This window comes from Crocuta crocuta, unplaced genomic scaffold, assembly GCF_008692635.1.
Source record: "Crocuta crocuta isolate KB4526 unplaced genomic scaffold, BGI_CrCroc_1.0 scaffold866, whole genome shotgun sequence".
Classification (NCBI taxonomy): domain Eukaryota; kingdom Metazoa; phylum Chordata; class Mammalia; order Carnivora; family Hyaenidae; genus Crocuta; species Crocuta crocuta.
The window spans coordinates 246,046-265,673 of record NW_027531900.1 but is presented as its reverse complement, the minus strand read 5'-3'; the positions used below and the strand labels follow the sequence as shown (position 1 = coordinate 265,673).

The 19,628-nt window shown below is 46.9% G+C and overlaps 1 protein-coding gene across 2 annotated transcripts in view; it reads left to right on the top strand.

Moving 5' to 3' along the window:
* Positions 1 to 19,628, top strand: part of IARS1 (isoleucyl-tRNA synthetase 1) — a 68,976-nt gene that overhangs the window by 34,653 nt on the left and 14,695 nt on the right. For both annotated transcript variants that reach the window (XM_077773960.1, XM_077773959.1), the window contains exons 13-27: positions 445 to 543; positions 1,530 to 1,656; positions 2,889 to 2,962; positions 3,323 to 3,517; positions 5,523 to 5,609; positions 7,022 to 7,105; positions 8,034 to 8,178; positions 9,515 to 9,635; positions 12,070 to 12,161; positions 13,151 to 13,228; positions 13,998 to 14,119; positions 14,367 to 14,469; positions 14,710 to 14,793; positions 16,594 to 16,768; positions 19,026 to 19,138. In XM_077773960.1, coding sequence (XP_077630086.1) covers positions 445 to 543; positions 1,530 to 1,656; positions 2,889 to 2,962; positions 3,323 to 3,517; positions 5,523 to 5,609; positions 7,022 to 7,105; positions 8,034 to 8,178; positions 9,515 to 9,635; positions 12,070 to 12,161; positions 13,151 to 13,228; positions 13,998 to 14,119; positions 14,367 to 14,469; positions 14,710 to 14,793; positions 16,594 to 16,768; positions 19,026 to 19,138 — 1,699 coding nt within the window. The remainder of the gene's footprint in view (positions 1 to 444; positions 544 to 1,529; positions 1,657 to 2,888; positions 2,963 to 3,322; positions 3,518 to 5,522; positions 5,610 to 7,021; positions 7,106 to 8,033; positions 8,179 to 9,514; positions 9,636 to 12,069; positions 12,162 to 13,150; positions 13,229 to 13,997; positions 14,120 to 14,366; positions 14,470 to 14,709; positions 14,794 to 16,593; positions 16,769 to 19,025; positions 19,139 to 19,628) is intronic.

Below are 19,628 nucleotides of genomic sequence, written 5' to 3'. Positions count from 1 at the left end.
ACCCCAGGTTCCCCTTCTTTTTTTTTTTTTTTTTTTTTTTTTTTAATGTTTACTTATTTTGAGAGAGTGAGTGTAAGCAGGGAAGGGGCAGAGAGAGAGAGCGCACGGGAGAGAATCACAAGCAGGCTCTGTGCTGACTCAGGCCCTGAACTCATGAACCTTGAGATCGTGACCTGACCTGAATCAAGAGTCAACACTTAACTGACTGAGCCACCCAGAGGGGCCCCTCTTTTCCTTCTTATTCTTTTATTAGCTTTTGCCTTCTTGGTGCTGTGGAGATGACCAATATCAAGGGCGTAGGCATTAAAATTTGCAATAAAAACAAGTATTAGCAGAAGGCCAAACAGGTGCTGGTGACATCAGTAAGAAACTAAAAGTTGGCCTTCCGCTGGGTGCCTGCATACCACAGTCTGACCAGCGCATCTTGCATCATTGCTTCCCCAGGTCAGACACTCCCCTCATTTACAAAGCAGTGCCTAGCTGGTTCGTGCGGGTGGAGCACATGGTGGACCAGCTGCTGAAGAACAATGACCTGTGTTACTGGTGAGCAGTGAGATGTGTGTCTTCACAGTGTCCTGTGTCATATAGGCCAAAATATTGGCTTATTTTCCCCAAATATAATAGTTCTAAGGGTCATCTTTTATTAAACACTATAATAATAGCTATATTTTTATTCTGTATTTTCAGGACCACGAAATAACCTAAATAATATCTAAGAGAAGTAGCTTCCTTTCTATGATAAGGCATATGGTGGGAGCATTTTTCTTTTATATTGGCCTTAAATAACAGTTATTTTAAGGATAAATGTTTATTTTTTAATGTACCTACAAAAACCATTTGTGCATAGTGCTGTGGCCTCGTAAGGGTGCAGGCCTAAACACTGACCTTTGTAACACAGGGCACAGCTGCAGTGCCTGAATAAACAGGGCGTGTGGGGCCTGGGGTGCCCTAAACTCAGCCTCCTGCTTAGAAAGATTTCTGGCAGAGCTGAACCTGAAAGGAGAGGGAGTCATTCGACTAGTTCAGGGTACTTGAAGCCTTGGGGGAGGGCGAGGAGTGGCAGAGGGAAGAAGGGTTGCGGGTTGACGGTTATCATGGTGGAGGGTGGCTTAGGTGAGAAGCCACATTGTAAGGAATTGCCTCATTGCTGGAGCCTAAAGTGCAGTTGTGGGGGGTGGGAGGGCGCCCAGCCAGCCACCGTAGCCGAGCCTGTTTGTAGATATTGGGAGCCTGTACTAAGTCTCAATAAGAGCGGTGTTGCGTGAGTGGCCCGAAGTCTGAGTGAGACCAGGCTGGCTAGCATCATGGTAACTGTAGAGAGGGCTGGGGGTGTCCTGGAAATGAATCAGCAGATTCAGGACTGTGAGCTCTCTGTGTTGTGCATGCAGAAGGCATTCTCCCGGGAGTGAGCACAGCGTCTCCAGAGTAGTAGGTCCTCAGAGCGTCATAAAAAAGCTTATGTAGATGTACTTTACAAATTCACTTACTACTGCTCTCAGGCAGTTTGCTTTCTGACCTGTTTATTGCAGGGTCCCAGAGTTTGTGCGAGAAAAGCGATTTGGAAATTGGCTGAAAGATGCACGTGACTGGGCAATTTCCAGAAACAGATATTGGGGCACCCCCATCCCCCTGTGGGTCAGTGATGACTTCGAAGAGGTGAGGCAGAGGCCACGCATTACCATGTTGATTTTTGCTGAAGCATCTCATTTGTGCATCTCAATTTTTCTTTTGTCTTTGCTCCTTTTGTATTTCATCTGTTCCTCTTTATTCTTTCCTAGAATCATATAAGTAAGGATGGGGGGGAGGGACAGTTAACTTATTTTTACTTCTATTAAATATAATTTTAAATTGTATTTATCCCTCTGTGTAAAAGAATGCAAATTGTATTTTTCTTAGGGAAATCCATGCATTAAATTGTTTTTCTTGTGTTGCTCACCCCTTTTTCTCTCCATGTGAGTAATTGATAATCAGAACAAGGACTCCACACCTGCACTGAGCCATAGCATGTGAAAGCACCCTCCTAGCAGTGAAAAGGATAGGCTTAAACAACATTTGCAGGGGTGCCTGGGTGGCTCAGATGGTTAAAGCATTCAATTCTCGGTTTCGGATCAGGTCATGATCTCATGGTTTCATGAGTTCGAGCCCCACATCAGCTTGGGATGCTCTCTCTCCCTCTATCTGCCCCTCTCCTGCTCACACTGTTTCTGTCTCTCTCAAAATAAATAAACTTAAAAAATTTAAAAAAAAAAAAAAAGGCATTTCAAGCCTTCCATGTATAAAGCCAAATGATTATGTGTGTAAATATGCATATGGGCCTATAGATGTACCTCCATGGCGGCCTCTGTCCTCCACGAAGACTACAAGACATGAAAGACAGCAGTGAGGTAGCCAGGTGTGAGGGCTGAGGAAGGGGCTGTGCATGCGCGCGAGGGAGCAGACAGCCACTGGTGAGAACCCACGGGAGTTCCTGCTCGGGCTTTCCCGCTGGATGTAATCCTGAGTGACGTCTTGTCATCTCATTAGTTTGATCTGGTCCATGCACAGTAGCTTACTTCAGGCTTTGACTTGGAAAGATTCCAGATTAAAGAGCCAAATTCAAGGGCCAGGAAGAAACTGAGACCCCTCAGAATAATAGTTGAGGCATCTCACTTAGGCTGGTTAGCTAGTAAACCCTCACGGGTGTGTGTTGAGCGGATGCTATAGGTCCTCTCCACAGGGGAGCCTGCTCACCTTCTTGGTGACCTGTGCCCTTTGATGACGTAAGCCACGTTACTGACAACCATCCTGAAGGTCAGAGGTTTCCAAAACTAAATGTGAATGTTATATAAGGTAAAGCTGTGTGGTCTTTGGTTCTGAGGTCCTCCTGCCTTTTAACTTTGCTTTCACAGGTAGTATGCATTGGATCAATGGCAGAACTTGAAGAACTGTCGGGAGCGAAGGTCTCTGATCTCCACAGAGAGAGGTCAGTCTCCTAACGTACGCTTCGCTTTGTTCCATCATCTCTCCACAGAGAGCACCAGGCTGTACTGGGCAGACGCGATTTCTAGGGCAGATCGCAGAGCTACATGTCAGAATCAATACCAGTTTGCTGAGCTACTTTGTTAATGATTCAGATCATGTTGAGGAAGGGTGGCCTCTGTCCTGGAATTGGATGTCTGGTGACTGTCACACAGTGCCCTCTGACAGCCTGGAATAACTACCAGTATTTCTGTTTGCAGTTTGCTGATGAAAGCTTGTCAGGGCATGATGTTCCTCTTGGTAATGAAACTGCAAGTTGTTTTGTGGTTAAAACTAATAGAAGTGGCTTTGCTTTGTTTCTTAGCATTGACCATCTGACCATCCCTTCCCGTTGTGGGAAGGGGGTGTTACATCGCATCTCTGAGGTGTTTGACTGTTGGTTTGAGAGCGGCAGCATGCCCTATGCTCAAGTTCATTATCCATTTGAAAACAAGAGGGAGTTTGATGATGCATTTCCTGCAGACTTCATTGCCGAAGGCATTGACCAAACCAGAGGATGGTATGTTCTTTGTTCTTTCAAGAATTTTACTGATTTCATTTGATTTGATTTCAGGGTATTTTACTGAGCACCTAGCATCAATCACCTGGGTGCTGGAGAAATTGTATCAAACAAGACAGGCTGTGCTCTTGCTCTCTGCCCCTCACCACCCAGCATAATATTACAGTCTCTCTTGAGGGGTGCCTGGATGGCTCAGTCAGTTAAGCGTCTGACTTTGACTCAGGTCACGATCTTGTGGTCTGTGAGTTTGAGCCTCACATCAGGCACTCTGTTTTCCGCACAGAGCCCGCTTCCGATCCTTTCGCCTTCTTTCTGCCCTCCTGTGCTCTTATGGTCTCTCTATTTCAAAAGTAAACCAAGGGGCATATGGGTGGCTCAGTCACTTGAGTGTCCGACTTCGGCTCAGGTCATGATCTCACAGTTCATGAGTTTAAGCCCCACGTCAGCCTCTGTGCTGACAGCTCAGAGCTTGGAGCCTGCTTCAGATTCTGTCTCCCTCTCTCTGTACTTCTCTCCTGCTCACACCCTCTCTCTTAAGAATAAATAAAGATTNGCACTGAGTGTTATGTGGAAACTAATTTGACAATAAACTATTTGTAAAAAAAAATAATAATAATAAAGATTAAAAAAATTTTTTTTAATAAATTAATAAAGTGTCTTTTGAGTAGGGATCTCTCATTGCAGTAAAGCTGTTTTAGAGTTTGAACTGTTTCATTGACATTTTAGAAGAGAGAGATTTGTTATACTTGAAGATTACGTGATATAAAACGATGTATGTTCTTAGTTTGTTCATTTTAAATAATTTACTCAAATGTTTAATGAGTACTTACATATAAGATAATAATTTGGGTGCTACAAATTTAAAGACTACTTGGAAGAGTGCTGAGATGTTAAAGCTAGCCTCATAAATTCAGCATTCTAAAAACTTGAGACGGGGGGGTAGGACAAGGAGGGGAAGGGTTTTGGCGTTGGGTTTACCTGGTACCTGTTTAAAGCAGGAACCTCGTCTTGTGCATTAGAAAAAGGTGAGTTACCTTCTGGTGGATGAGGAGTTTGGCTGGCCCAGATTCTAATCCCACTTTCATTAGTGATGTTTTTATAGGATTGTTTCAGGAACGTTGGTGTCACTTTCTACTGTTACATCTTGTGATAAACATCACAAATTGAATTCCACCCTTACTGTTCCAGTAAGTGCTATTTCCAGCTTCCATTCCATTTATCATGAGGAACAGGTCCTTCTTAGGGAAGGCCAGATTCCTTGGCCACAGCTTGTGTCCCTGGAGAGTGCCAATATCTGCCAGCCCTTGACAGTCCTGTGGGTCCCTCAGTGCACTCTCCTCCCTCACATCGGGCTGCCTGTCCTGGCCGCCAGGTCCTCCTGACCCACCTTCAGAGGAAGGCCGTCTGGTCTATCCTTAACAGGCCATGTCCTGTCATGTCCTGGGGGTACAAATCTGGGTTGGCAGTGACACTGAAGCATCACTCACTGAGGTGACTGCAGGGATGTGGTGGAGGTTAAGGAACAAGCGAGCTAGCAAGTCAGTGGTGTACATGGCATCTGGCAGAGGATAGATATCATCTGTATTCCTACAGTCTCTGCCGTCTGACTTTTGAGGGAGAGTGTCTTCTGCATCTTCTGTCATCAGACTGTCTCATGTGATCTTATGCCAAGGCCACACAGACCTCTGGATTTTCACCCTGGCATGTTTAGGGGTCCTGAGAGGCTGCCAGCGGGGGCAGGAGTCCTGTCCTCAGCTACTGGAGTCCTTCATTAGCTTTTAGTCACATTTTCTATTTTCTGACCGGATTGGTCTGCAGTGGGGTCCTGAGTGGTTTTTCAGCACACCCCAAATGAGTCCACTGTTAGCAGACCAAGAACCTTGGCCATAAGCAATTAATAAGGGTAACTGATCTAAGATAGAAATTCAGTACGATAAATACAGGCTTTTTTCTTTTGCTCAGATTATTTTTCTGTTGCTGATGTGTTTATGGGTTTTTTTTCCAGGTTTTACACCCTGCTGGTGCTGGCCACCGCTCTCTTCGGACAGCCACCTTTCAGGAACGTGATTGTGAACGGGCTCGTCCTGGCCAGGCAGGTGCCCATCCCTGGCTCCCTTTGCTCTAACAGCCGTGGTCCGGGCGGATCTAGCCATTTCTTGTTCCTGCTCTTTCCTTCATGTACCATCCCTTCTCCCCCGTCCTGCTCACTTCTCTCCAGTGTCAGCCCCTCCCAGGGAGAAGAGCAGGTCGGAGAGTGAGACGTGAGGGGCACTGGGGCGTGTGTCCTGTGATAAAGTACATTCACTGGTGGTACTTACTTAATCTATATGCTGGTCCTGCAATGAAGGTTTATGTTCTCTTTTGAACACGAGAAAACTATGGATTTTAGACATTTCTGGTGTCATAGAGGAGTCATTTTTTTTTCTACTACCTCTAGTAGATAAAAGTAAAGATGCAAACTAACAAAAATAAAACATTTACATAGACACCTTGCCTCATGTGCTGTCCAAGGCAGGATGCGCCCTGACATCGTGCAGGCCCTGCTGCGAGCAATTCGTCTTCTCTCATCAGAGCCCCAAAACTGACTTGGGCCCTTCTCTTACCCCATTTGGACATTTGAAGAGTTGGAGGTATAGAATATCAGCTTGCTGAGAGTCCCACAGCCAACAATGATAAGTCACCTTCTGCACCCAGGAAGCCTGGCTCTACTGTCTGTGCATCTTTGGGATTTTTTAACTGAAAACGTTATGGAACCGTAGATTTGTGTGGAGTTTTGCAGCAGTAACAGAGAGCCCTGGTGTGCTTTGCCAGCTCCCTCGACAGTCACACTTTTCAGACCCGGCATTGTCACCGCCCCATCCTGCTCAGCCCCCCATCTCACGTGTCCCTGTTTGCCGGCATGCTTAGTTGCACACAGTCCCCACACGTAGGTCCCTGTGCCCCCCAGCACAGTCAAGCTACTGGACTGTTTTCGGCGTTCCCAGAACACACTCCCTTGCCCCTTGCCCCCAGACCCCCAGCAGCCACTTGTCTGCTCCTCATCTTTGATCCATCACTTCATGCTCTGGTAGGTGAATGGAATCCTGCCCCCTATGACTTAGGGCCTGGCGTTTCCACTCAGCGAAATGCCCTGGAGATTTCTCAGGAAGGGTGTGTCCTCGGTTGTTCCTTCTCATTGCCGAGCAGTGCTCTGAGTGTGGGTGACCTCAGCGTGACCGTCGCCTGCTGGAGGACACAGGTTTGTCCCCAGTGGTTGCTGACTATGAACTGCAGTTACAGGCTTTTGCACCAATACAGGTTTTCATTTCTCTGGGATAAATGCTGAGCCCGTGTTTTTAACTTCTCTGCTAACTTGCCACTGCGTTAGGAAAGACCACCTATTGTGCCCTTCTGTCACTTGCATTTATGTATTCCAGTTTGCAAGTGACCTATAATTTAACTGTATATAAGGGTAAACCGTGAGAGTGATGTATTTAATTGGCATCTCCCTTTTGTTTTTTCAAGTGATGGCCAAAAAATGAGCAAACGAAAAAAGAATTATCCGGATCCACTTTCGATCATCCATAAATATGGTGCCGATGCCCTCAGGTACAAGCCACTGCTCTGCCCTGTGTATAATGTCGTTTTTATGTAGGCTTCCTTTATTGATCATGTTCCTTAGATTGGGTTTATGATTAGTTTTTAAGACTGTGTATGCTCACATGGTCGGTGTTGTCTCCGCACCGCACGGTGGTTTCTGAATAACAGGAACGTTGGCAAACCCAGAGGTGGCGTGGCAGCCGGGCCTGCGTTGCTCCCAGGCCGACTGCTCGGCTTTCTGCCTCCCTCCCTCCCCAGGCTCTCCGTCTCCTTGGCCGTGTATTCCTTTTTCACGCTTGCTCCTCAGAAGAACCATCTGAGGCATATTTATGCTAGAGCAAATAAAAATTAATATCAAAAAGCTTGTAGAGAAATGTGAGCCACTGCTGGAAATCAGAGTCCTAGTCATGGACGTGAAGTGTTCAGGCGACAGGGAACCACAGAGGTCTCGTCTCGCCTCCTCCTGCCGCAGACACAGAGACATGCACCCGGGGGTCTGTGCCCAAGCACATGGGTGATTGCTGTGTGGCCCAGGGACAGCGAGTGGGCTGTGCTCCCCCTGGTTATCAGTCAGACTACCCCTCGGGGCTGCCGACAGTCTGAGCCATATCAGTCATTGCAGCGAGGACTGTCCTGTTGGGTGTTTAGCAGTGCCCCTGGCCTCTGCCCTCTGCAGCCCTTCTGTTCGTTCTGTGAATCCCTGCGTGTGCCCCTGGGTTGGCTGAGTGCCATGTCTTGGTAGGGGTTACGTCTCCCCTTCATTATTCATTGCTTCTACACAGAGTAAGAGCTTTGTCACTTTTAAACTGACCATTAGAAGAGTATTGGTGATTCTTTCCTTTTATGTAAAAATGCTAATTTTCATGTATGCTTTGTCAGCATGCCCTATGTTTTAATCTCTATATTCCTTTTCTGTGGGATTTTTCTCCTCATCCAGATTGTATCTGATCAACTCCCCTGTGGTGAGAGCAGAAAACCTACGCTTTAAGGAGGAGGGTGTGCGTGATGTTTTGAAGGACGTGCTGCTCCCGTGGTACAACGCCTATCGCTTCTTTATCCAGAATGTGCTGAGGCTGCAGAAGGTGTGGGCCTGGGTTTGCACAGGACAGAGCTCCTTGGGTGACGGGACAGAGTGGTCCCTGTGGGTGGGGCTCAGAGCTGTTTGGGGGCCACTGGTGAAGGTGCACAGGGCCTGGGGTCTCTGCTGGGCGGGCTCTGCCTGGCCTCTGCGGGATGCTGGGCCCCCCACAATAGAGCCCTCCCTGGAGGTTTATCTATCCCCCACTTGCCCTCCCTCCTGGAACCCAGACTCACAGGTGGGGGTGGGGGCGAGTCAGCCCCTCGCAGTGAGGAAGCGCCCGGGAAAGGCTGCTGCACACGGTGCTCAGTGGTGCATCCAGGTCTGGACTTAGAGTGAGAGCTGTCCCACTGGGTTGTTAGGAGGGAAAACGAGGATTGTGGTATGTCCAGAAGTGCCTCAGGGGTTCTCTGCCGGCCTGGGAGGTCCCCTCTGAGAAGCCCCCTCCCCTGAGGCTCCATTGCATAGGGGTGCCTTTCTGTGCTTTAAGGGCTCCGTTTTGGGTCAGACCCCAATACCCTGCATCTTCTATGTCCAACACCTTGCTGTGTACGTTACTGTTGACTAATTGCAACATGTTAATTAAGCCTTTGTAGAGAATGGTTAGAGGCCTGAGCTATATCAAACTCCGGTGGGCCGGCTGTTCACCATCAGCCATCTCTTGGCTCCCTGTGAGTCACAGACAGCAGGCAGGTCCCTGCAGATCTATATTGGTGGGGAACTTGGGAGCACAGCAGGGCTCTCATGGGCTTGGCAGCCAGGCATGGGCTCCACCATCAGGGCCTCAGATCAGGGCCAGTGTCCACTTGACCACTGCTTTGCCAGCCTAGGGTTGCCACAGTGTGGGGAGGAAGGCATGGGTGAAGTGGGCCTTCAGCTCAAGGAGGGTTTTGCAAAGGGAAAAGAAAAGGTGGGTCAGAGCGTTCAGTATAGTGGACAGACACTTTACGCAGAATAGTTAATTCCTAGTGTTCGTGGTCTGTTTATACCCCGTCATTCAGTCCTGGCCAGCTTTACTAGTTTTCCCTTTGTCAAACTTAAGTAACTCAACTTACAAGATTTTGGAATATTTCTCAATTCATAAACTCTTTGGTGCAGAGGTATATTTTTCCCCTGTATTTTCTTTAGCTCACTCAAAAATGTAGTTCATTGGGGACTTAATATCCCAAGTGTAGAGCTTATTTGGAAAATATTACAATCAGAAATTTAAATTGCCACTGGGTTATGGGGTTTTGTGAATTGTTGTGAGCTACTCTCAGGTGGAGTGATTTAAAGAGTTCATTCCTGTGCAGTAATTTGCCCTAAGCACACAGAATGTTTCAGTGACTATCACTTCCCAGGAGGAAGAAATGGAATTCCTATACAATGAGAACACAGTTAAAGAAAGCGCCAACGTCACAGACCGCTGGGTCCTATCCTGCATGCAGTCACTGGTTGGCTTCTTTGAGACCGAAATGAAAGGTATGACTCTTGGGCGGGAAATAAGGGCTCTTCTCTTTCTGATTGCCCTTTTGATGCTTAACTGTGTTTCTCTATAAACACAGAGAAAATTTTATAGACAATTTGAGAGCTACAGAGCAATAAACAAGTAATTGTTTCTTTTAACCTCCCAGGTATGGTTTTGTTAAGGCTGTTGTAGAAACATGCTCAGCCTATGCTGCCCACCCCATGGCATCCCGTGGCTTCAGTGGTTCATAACCCACCCGCCCATGGTTCCCAGTGGCAGGTGCTGCCTAAAGTCCTCAGGCTGCTGTGTCCTTCTCTGGAAAGTGCTTGGTGGCATCGTTACAAGGCTTAAACTGAGCTTGTGTGCGTAAAGTAGCTGGAAGGTAGTAGATGTGCAGGTAGTGCTTGTTAACATGCATTTTTACTTATTTTTAGTCTACTTTAATTATTAAATAAGTAGTCCCTGTGTGGTCTAGAAAAATTAGGAAATACAGAAAAATAATAATGAGGTAGATATTTCCCCATTATTTCTGTTACCTAACAGCAATGAATTTGGTCTTAGACACAGGTAGGGAGAGTAGCTTATGTTGGTTTCCTCGAGGTGGGAGACAGAACAGTTCAAGTCTGAGAGAGAAATTCCAGAAACTACCAAAGTAGGATACCTGACCTGGGTCTGACAAAGTCGGTGGGCAGAGGAAAGAGGACTCCCCGCATGTGCCTTGGCGAGCTTAACCTACCCCCCAGCGCGCTGCGCTTCGTACAGGCACACGGCCTCCCTGGTGGCTCAGCACCTGGCACAACAGGATGATTAGTCCAGGAGGTTACACCCGGGTACCAGGCCCCTTGAGGCCTACACCCACCCACTGAACATACATCGTTAAGGATCAGGTGACTGTCAAGCTGTTGGATAAATTGATGTGGGTGAAGATGGAAATACATGTGTAAGACAGAGCTCAATGCACACCCCAGGACACCTGCTTGCAGCCGTATTCACCTGTCCCTCCTGAGTGACACGAACTGTAGGAAACAAGCCTGGGGGCTGTACTTGAGCTGGGCTCCTCTCCTGGGAGGCTCAGGCAGCTGAGCGCGGGAGATGAGCAGCAGCTGACTTTGTACCCTCAGCTCTCGCAAACAGGGCTCTGAGGACCGGTAGGTCTGCACTTCCCGTAAGGGACCCCGGCACATGGCGCTGCTCTGCTGTGATGATTCTGTGTGCCCTCCGAGGTTCGACACCTGGGCATGGGAAACTCTGGCCTCTGAGAAGTCGAGGGGTATAGCGAGCCCTAGAAATCACTTACGCCTCTCCCTTCACTCTAGGCTTCCACTTGGCCATATCACCTCTTAGGGAATGAGTGGCCACTGGCACATTAGTCCTTGACTTTGTAAGCCGCCCTCTGCCCTTAGCAGCTTCTCACCTTGGCTACCAGTTTGTTTTTATTTAGCGGTGGGGAAAGGCAGAGAGGGAGAGAGAGAAACCCAAGCAGGTTCCAGAGCCCCACATAGACCTCGAATTCACAAACCGCAAGATCATGAACTGAGCAGAAATGAAGAGTCAGGCGCTTAACTGGCTGAGCTACCCAGGCGCCCCGTGTTTACCAGTTTAGACCAAAGGCCTCATTAACACTCACTGAACACTTTCATTGATACGAGTTGCATTTATTTATAATTGTTGGTCTTATTCTTGCTTTCAGTGTGTATTTTTGTATAGTGAGAGTATCAGTTAAGGGAACGTAAATAGGAAAATCCTAACAATAGGCCCGCACCTCAACCACGACTGGCTGAGCACCCTCACCATTTGCCCTCAGAGTTCCTCAGGAGCCCTCCTGTCTTTCTCCATTTACAGCCGCCTCGGTGGTCTTTCCTGGGCGATTGTAGCTTCTGGGAAGCCTGTTCCACTGGCAGTTTGGGCCAGGCATCCCCTAGAGGGGGCTGGGGTCTGCACTGTAGGAAGGTGAGCAGCCTCTCTGGGGCCCACCTGCCCAGCTGTGACAACCAGAGTTTCTCCAGACCTCAGAGCAGAGCCGCTGGGTTTGGAAAGCACTGGCTTGTGCTGTGCCCCAGCCCCTGCCTAGACCCTCGTTCCATCTAACACGACCTAGTGGATGCCCAGGGTAACACAGCACAAGGAAGTCGGCCTTTTGTGGTGCTGCCCCTTGCACAGCACCAGGGAAACAGGCCTTGTGGAGCCATGTGGCATGCAGCTGTGACCTCCAACACGTGTCTGGGGCTCTGCTTCTCTCACTTGTCCGCAGTTCACAGGGTGGTTCATGTGCCCTGGACACCCTGACGGCCCTGTGGTGCCTCCTCGGTGCATGACGTCAGGACTGTCCCTTTGGTTCTTCCTGTCCCCTTAGTGAGCATGGAGGGGGCTGCCAGCCCTGTCATGGGTCCGGCCCTCGCCATACCCCAGATACTCGCCTGTTCTCGCTGCCTGATCGCCTGCTTTCAGCTTACAGGCTCTATACTGTGGTGCCTCGCCTGGTCAAGTTTGTGGATGTCCTAACCAACTGGTACGTCCGGATGAACCGCAGAAGGTTGAAGGTGAGTGTGTGCAGGCTGCTGCTGACAGGCAGACACGGGGGGGCGGTAACAGTCGAGAAACCTGAGCGCAGTCAGAAGAGAAAGGAATGTTTTCAGATGCTCTTGGTTTTTGAAGTTCTTTCTCTTTCTCCTTTCTACATTGCGAATTACCACCATTTGATGGATGGGAACCTGTAAGTTCTAAAAGTCACCTTGAGTATTTTCAAACATAGCTAAGAACACATCATATTGGAAAGTCTCAGGGCCGTACGAGACTAAGCTGAGCAGAATCTCTTAAAATATGAAATAAGTTCATACAGGTGATTGCCAATGTTGCCAGTATGGCTGTGATCTCAAGAGGGACCTCTCGTTGCTTCTTCCTCTAGAGGGTCCATTATTTGTTGACAGGACTCTTCCCTAAGCCCGTGGGGGACTTGGGCTCAGTGAAGCCTGCGTCCAGTCCCAGACCCTGAGGCCACACATAGACCATGAAGGCGCCTGTGCCACAGCCCATCAGTCTGTCTGCAGATGTGTGAATGATGAAGGCCTGTAACAGAACAGTAACTTCATTTTTGTTAAATAGACCACATACCTATACACACATGTCTCAAGGGGCTTACACTAAACTGTTGGCCATGGTTACCTCTGTTGAACTTCATTATGGTTGACTTTTCTTTTTTTATAACCTTTGTTTGTGTTTTTCCTACAATGAATAAGTGTAATTATTTCTTAAATATACAGCGTATACATTTTTTTAAATTAAGAAATCTTACCTAAAAGTACTTTAAATTTTGTTTGTACCTGTTTCCATGCGTGGCACCCGCAGCCTGCACGTCCTCTTGTCCGCATGGGCTTCCGAGATGGGAAAGAGTGAGGCCTGCGATGGCCTCCTGCCTGAACCCAGACACCTGCCCCGTGGCGGCCTGTCCCAACCCCTCTGTCCTGTCCGAGTGCTCTGTGCTCTGCAGGTCGCCTCACAGTCTAATGCATGTTCCTTTCTTGTTTGCTAGGGTGAAAATGGGGTGGAGGACTGTGTCATGGCCCTGGAGACCTTGTTCAGTGTCCTGCTGTCTCTGTGCAGACTTATGGTATGATGCTGGACCCTGTTCTGAAATGCTAGCCTCATTGCCACTGTGTCCTCTGTCTGTGTCTAGTCTGTACCTATTCCCTCAGAAATAGGAATAGAAGTTTTAAAACAGCTTGAATCTCTACTTCTCTTTCAGAAGTCTTAACTAGTTATTTGTCAGGAGGGACTAAGACACATTTGCTTCCTGTTCACACTGGCAGCATATTTCAGGTCAGGGTGCTGGCCTCCAGATGGAAAGACCGCTGCTCTCCTGTGAGCACACACCCATCTTACAGGATTCCTGTAAAAACATGATCCTACCAATTAAAATATTCAGTGATACACCAGTGAAAATTCCACCTTGGGTTCCCAGTAGCCTAGTACCGCTTCTCCAGCATGATGTTACAAGCCTTCTGTTCACTTCCTGAATATCCACGAACAGAAACCTGCCTAGTACTTGTGCCTGAAGTTCAACTCACTGACCCTCACCCTAGGGAACATGTCCCCAGTTTATAGATGAGGTTTCTGAGGTGTAGGGGCATTCAGTTGGGTGCATATTGACATGGCCAGTGCGTGGTCAGCCTTCCTCCGGGTTGCACTGGGGCCTCCGGCATCCATCCCGCCAAGTTCAGAACAAGGCCATTTCTCTCTCAGACGGCGTGTTCAGTAACTTCATGCCCACTTCCTTGTGTGTCCCAGTGTCCTCTAAAATGCGGAGCTGCTGTTTCCGCTCTGAGATCAGTTAGTAATGGCTGTGTATCAGTGACATGATGTCCTCTGTCCTCATGCAGGCCCCCTATACACCTTTTCTTACCGAATTGATGTACCAGAATCTAAAGCTGCTGATTGACCCTGCTTCTGTCCAGGACAAGGACACGCTTAGCATCCACTACCTCATGCTGCCCCGTGTTCGGTAAGAACCAAATTCACATAAGCCTCGCCTGGGCCTGGGAAGGCTTGCATGGCAGCCCTGCGTCCTGCTCCGGCCCCTCTGTGCCCTTCCGCCCACCTGTCAGCCCGCCTGCTCCTCAGGCGCTGCAGAGGGGCTGGAGGAACATTCAGTGTGGAAGCTCCTGGCGCCACCCCTTCCTCACTGTGTGTATCTGTCGTTTGGGACTATCTCCTCATGGGGTCCCTCTCACCCCCACCTCTACCACCAGGGAGGAGCTGATAGACAAGAACACGGAGAGCGCCGTCTCTCGGATGCAGTCTGTGATCGAGCTCGGTCGAGTGATTCGAGACCGCAAAACCATTCCGATAAAGGTTTGATGCTTTGTTTGTAATCACACAGGCTTAAGTCATTACACCTCTGGCGTATTTTCTTAAAAGCCAGAGCTTCTTGCAATGGCAGTTTTCCTTTTATGCAACAAGGATGTGAATGACTTAGTGCCAGATGAGCCTGATCCGTCTGGAACTTGAGATTCAGATAAAACATTTAACATTTCATTTTCCTGCAGTTTCAAGGGCTTCCTGCTTGGTAACTTTCTGTTCCTTTCCTCCTAGTATCCTTTGAAAGAAATTGTGGTTATTCACCAGGATCCAGAAGCTCTTAATGAGATCAGATCTCTGGAGAAGTATATCATTGAGGTAAGACCTCTGGCTTGTCTGCTTGGGTCTGAAAAGACTTCCTTCTTTGTGAAGATTACCATGACTAGCTCTCTTCAGTGAGCTTCACTTTGAATGTATCATTTAGCCTTTCCTTTCATGTGTCAGTACATCCATACGCTTAACCATCCACAGAATGTGACACTTCGCTTACAGTCAGCATGCATTTTTGCATTTTTTACAGTGTAACTGTAATTCTTTAGAAGCAATTCCAAGATCAGTGGATTCATTACTTTAGTGGGATCACTCACTACCTTCATCCACTTGTTTCTCCAGAGTATTTTTTTGTTAATTAACCAAAAAACTGTTCCATCAAATCATTAAGTAACAGGTGAGCATGCATTGGTCATGAGCAGCTCAGCCTCTAGCACTGAGTACGGGGCGAGTCCCTTTCTGGGGATGTTTACCAGGGCGCCCCCGCCGGGTTGTCAAAGCACTCTGCACATGCACACACATGTGCTCGTATGTGCACACAGCATCATTGGTTTTGTTTGTGCTAGAGAGGACCACATGTGTAGTCTTGAACTTGGTTTTCTCAGTTGACAGTTTTTCTTAACCAGGGTCAGAATCTAGAGACCTCCTTTATTCTTTAAACAACTAGAAAGTGTTCGCTCTCCACTGCGTTGTTGTTTAAATCACTTTCCTATTTTTGGAAACTCAAGATTTCTGACTGCTAACAAAGGTTATGTGTCTTTGTGCATATGTCAGAGCGTGGACATCAGGTGGGTCCCTGGAAGTGCCTTTGGAGTCAAAGTGGAATCTGTCATGTCAGCTGTCTCCCAGAAAGTTGTATTCTACAGTGTTTTAAAAATAAATATACTTTTAATTTCAATTTTATTTTACAGATTATATTTAAGTCTTTTACTATGGAAAATAATTTCTAGATTTGGTTTTTAATTACTTGTGGATTCTAGACAAATATCAGAAATTCAAGAGTTAGATTATAAAGTCTTATAGCTAATGCTTGCAGATATGGATTAAAATAGAGTACATTTAATAGATTGTCTTAAATCACTTTGATGAGATCAAGTGATCCAGTCAGGTCCAATGGCAAAGCCAGATATTTCCTGACTGTATCTTCCTCTGCCGCCACTGTTTCCTGCTGCGTTGCTAACCCATAATTAGCACAGTGGAGGCAGGACATGTTACAGCCACCTGTCTTTCCCAGAAAATTGGTAATTAACCTTCTGGAGCTCTGAGATTGCTGGAGTAAACATTACTCCTGAGAGCTGAAGTTCACATTTCTAATTCTAGAATCTTCTTTAGTTGAGTTTTGCTCAACAGTCTTGAATGATCTGGACAAGAAGGATCTATGAGTATTACATATAGAGTTGTACAGCCATTATAATTTTATAATGTTTTCATCACCCCAAAGAGATACCCAGTATCCATTAGCATTCACACACCATTCTGCCCTCAGGACCCCACCATGCCCCAGGCAACCACAGGTGTAAGTTTTCTGTACCTGGGTGTGCCTGCTCGGGAGGTTTCCTGTAAGCGGAAGCTGACATTGGGTGGTCTTTTGAGTCTGACTTCTTTCACTTGGTACCAAGGGTTATTCGTGATATAGGCCAGGGCAGTGATTTTTTCCTTTGTTTTGCTAATAATAGTCCACATGTGGATAGACCACATTTGTTTACCCATCACAGATGAGGGGTTTTAGGGCGGTTCCACTTTTTGGCAATGGTGACTTAAGTTGTTAATGAATGTTTGTGTGCAAGTTTTTGTGGACACACATTTTCATCTCCCTTGTTTCTATTTCATCTTGGCTACCAACTATAGGAGTTGAATGTTCGCAAAGTTACACTGTCTACAGATAAAAACAAGTATGGCATTCGCCTAAAGGCAGAACCTGACCACATGGTCCTGGGGAAGCGGCTGAAGGGAGCCTTCAGGCCAGTGATGATGGCCGTCAAGCAGCTGAGCAACGAGGAGCTAGAGCGCTTCCAGGAGACCGGTGGGTGTCTACCCCAGCCGACCCTGTCTGTGTCCCTCACTTGACACGGTCTCTCACCTGGGCTTCTGTTTGACCTGTACTATTCCAGCCTCTCCTGGTCATAAACATCTTTTTTTTACAAATAATGCTGATAATTTAAAAAAGAGACTAAAAATGCCCCCTAACCCATCACCCATCCATTTAATGCAGATTAAGTGCCTACTCTCTCCCATTGCTGGGGCAGTATATGAAATTCTGGTTTATTTCCTTCTTGTTACACAGATAGTCACGTAACTAGTCTCTAACAAAATGGAGAACATGCTATAATTTTAAATGTCATATTTATCACTCATATACTTTGTTTTATACACTTTTTTTATTTTGCACTTTTTAAGTAAAGTGTGTTATTAGTGTCAGATATCATAGGGATATCTGATGTTTTTAACCAGTCTTGTTGATTCTTTAGATTGTTTCCATTCTTTTACTATTGTCTGTAATATTGCATTGAGTATTCTCACATGGAAATATTCCACAGAATTGATTCCTTTGAGCTAGATTTCTAGGTAGGGCTTACTGAACCAGATGGGTGGACCCTTGGTTACCAGTGAATTCTGCAAATGCTAATGCGAGCCTAGAAACTATCCTAGTGAGAGAGCAGAGCCCCCTGGTACTGGATATTGATTGTGGAAAAAAAGCATGATGATTTTTGGAAGTGTCCGAATGAAGGCTAGAATATATTCGAAAGAAAGGATTTAGTACTGAGGTTTGGAGCTGTTTGTGCAAGGGAGAACTGGGTAAGAACTTCCCACGATTTCTCTAAGATCTCTAGAATTCAGCTTGTTCTTGGATTTTGGCAAGCCTGGAGTTGGACTCATTCAGCAAATACTCTTTAAAGCCTTTCCATTTGGCTAGCCCTGGGAACCCAGAATTGAGTAAGACAGATGGTGTCCTTACCTTCATGTGGTAGCCAACGTTGAAAATTTGTGGACATTGTAGTTGTGACAAGTGCTGTCAAGGAAAAGTCTAGGATAATGCAAGGAGGTTAGGAAAGGGGACTCAGCCCCTCCTCTCCTCTGGGGGACCTTCTAGGTGCCCAGGAACTCTCAGCTCTGCCACGATTAGAATCCTGTAGTTTTACTGTCTGCTTGATGCCTTGCAGCCACCTTGAGGGCAAAAGATGTTTAGTGGCGAGGGCCCCTTCTGAAGCTGAAAATCATAAGTGCAGAGGTTTCACATGGGGAGATCTGAGGACTCAAAGATCAGATGAATGGTCATTGGATTTGGGAGAAATGTCCCTAAGGAGTCCCCACATTTTTAGATAAAACTTTAAAACATAGGAAGCTAGCAAATAGAAGTTGAGTCATTACTTACTTAACTTGATTTGTTAAATTAACAAAATCTTTTATCAGACTTCAAATCACAAATCTAAATTGTCTCAACAGCTGGCCAAAATATTTTAAAATTCCTGAAGTAAGACTTAGTTGTTACTAAAGATCTGCAACTTAACTTCTAAACTACTTTTTGAATGGATTTCTGCACTAATGGGAAGCAAAATAGTTTTCAGAACAGAATCGTGTAAAGTCAGAATGATAGCCCAGTGCTGACCAAGACCATTGTGAGTGACCACAGCAGGCTTCCCTGCAGATGGGTGTTGCTGGCCTCTGAGGTCCATGCGTCCTGGCTGCCTTGGGAAGGTGGCGCCCAGCACTTCCCACTGCTCACTGTTGGCTTCCTGCAGCCAGCAGGTGGGAGCCAGGGTCTGACTGGACTCTGCAGCCTGTGCTTTTATATCACACTGCTCCGTGTTTCTGGTGGGGATGTGTCACCACCTGGCATAGGCCTTTGGATCTAGGGGCTTGTATACATGGATAGGCATTGGCGGTGATTTAACTGTCCTCAAGACAGCCTGGGCAAGTGTAAAGGAAGTCTGTCACATCGTTGACTGCAACAGTGGCATGAGTCAGGAGGACATGATCTCTTGAAGTCTCTACAGCTTGTTGGCTCTGAAGTTTTTATTAAAAATTGGCATTGGGTCACCTGGATGCCTCAGTCAGTTAAGTATCGATTGTAGATTTTGCCTCAGGTCATGATCTCATGGTTTGTGAAATCGTGCCAGCTTGGGATTCTTTCTCTCTCCCTCTTATCTCTCTCTGGCCCTCCCTTTCCCCGCCTTCAAAATAAATAAACTTTTTTTAAAAATGGCACAGTATACTGGTGGCTGGGTGGTGTGAGGAAGAGGCAGGTAGCTGATTAACAGTGGCTGCTGCTTCTCCGATAGGGACCATTGTTGTCGAAGGTCATGAGCTGCATGAAGAAGACATCCGCCTCATGTATACCTTTGACCAGACAGCAGGAGGGACGACGCAGTACGAAGCACACTCGGATGCCCAGGTATTTCTCTTCCCTAGAACATTGCTTTACCAGAAGATAACCTAAAAGGAGAAAGTATTTCCCTAGCCTTTCCTGACAGTGCTGGCAGCTCATCCAGGGTAAGATCGAACAGGTGTTCATCTTAGATTTCTGTACTAAACCCCTCTCTCGTATGCTCTTAACATGGCATTTTTTGGACATATATGTGAATAGACATTTTGTGACTTTTGCTTGCAGTTGTCCTAAGTGTTGGGTCGTACAAAAATGAACAAGATGTAACCCCATCCCTCAAGGAACAAGTCAGTCACAGAGACATAAAAGGAACTCAGTTCTTACTCTTCTGCCTGATGAGTTACCTGGTAGAAATGAGCACAGGGGCGCCCAGGTTTCAGTTGATTAAGTGTCTAGCTCTTGACTTCAGCTCAGATCATGATTTGGTGGTTCGTGGGTTCGAGCCCCACATCAGACTCTGTGCTGGCAGCTTAGCCTGGAGCCTGCTTCAGATTCTGTA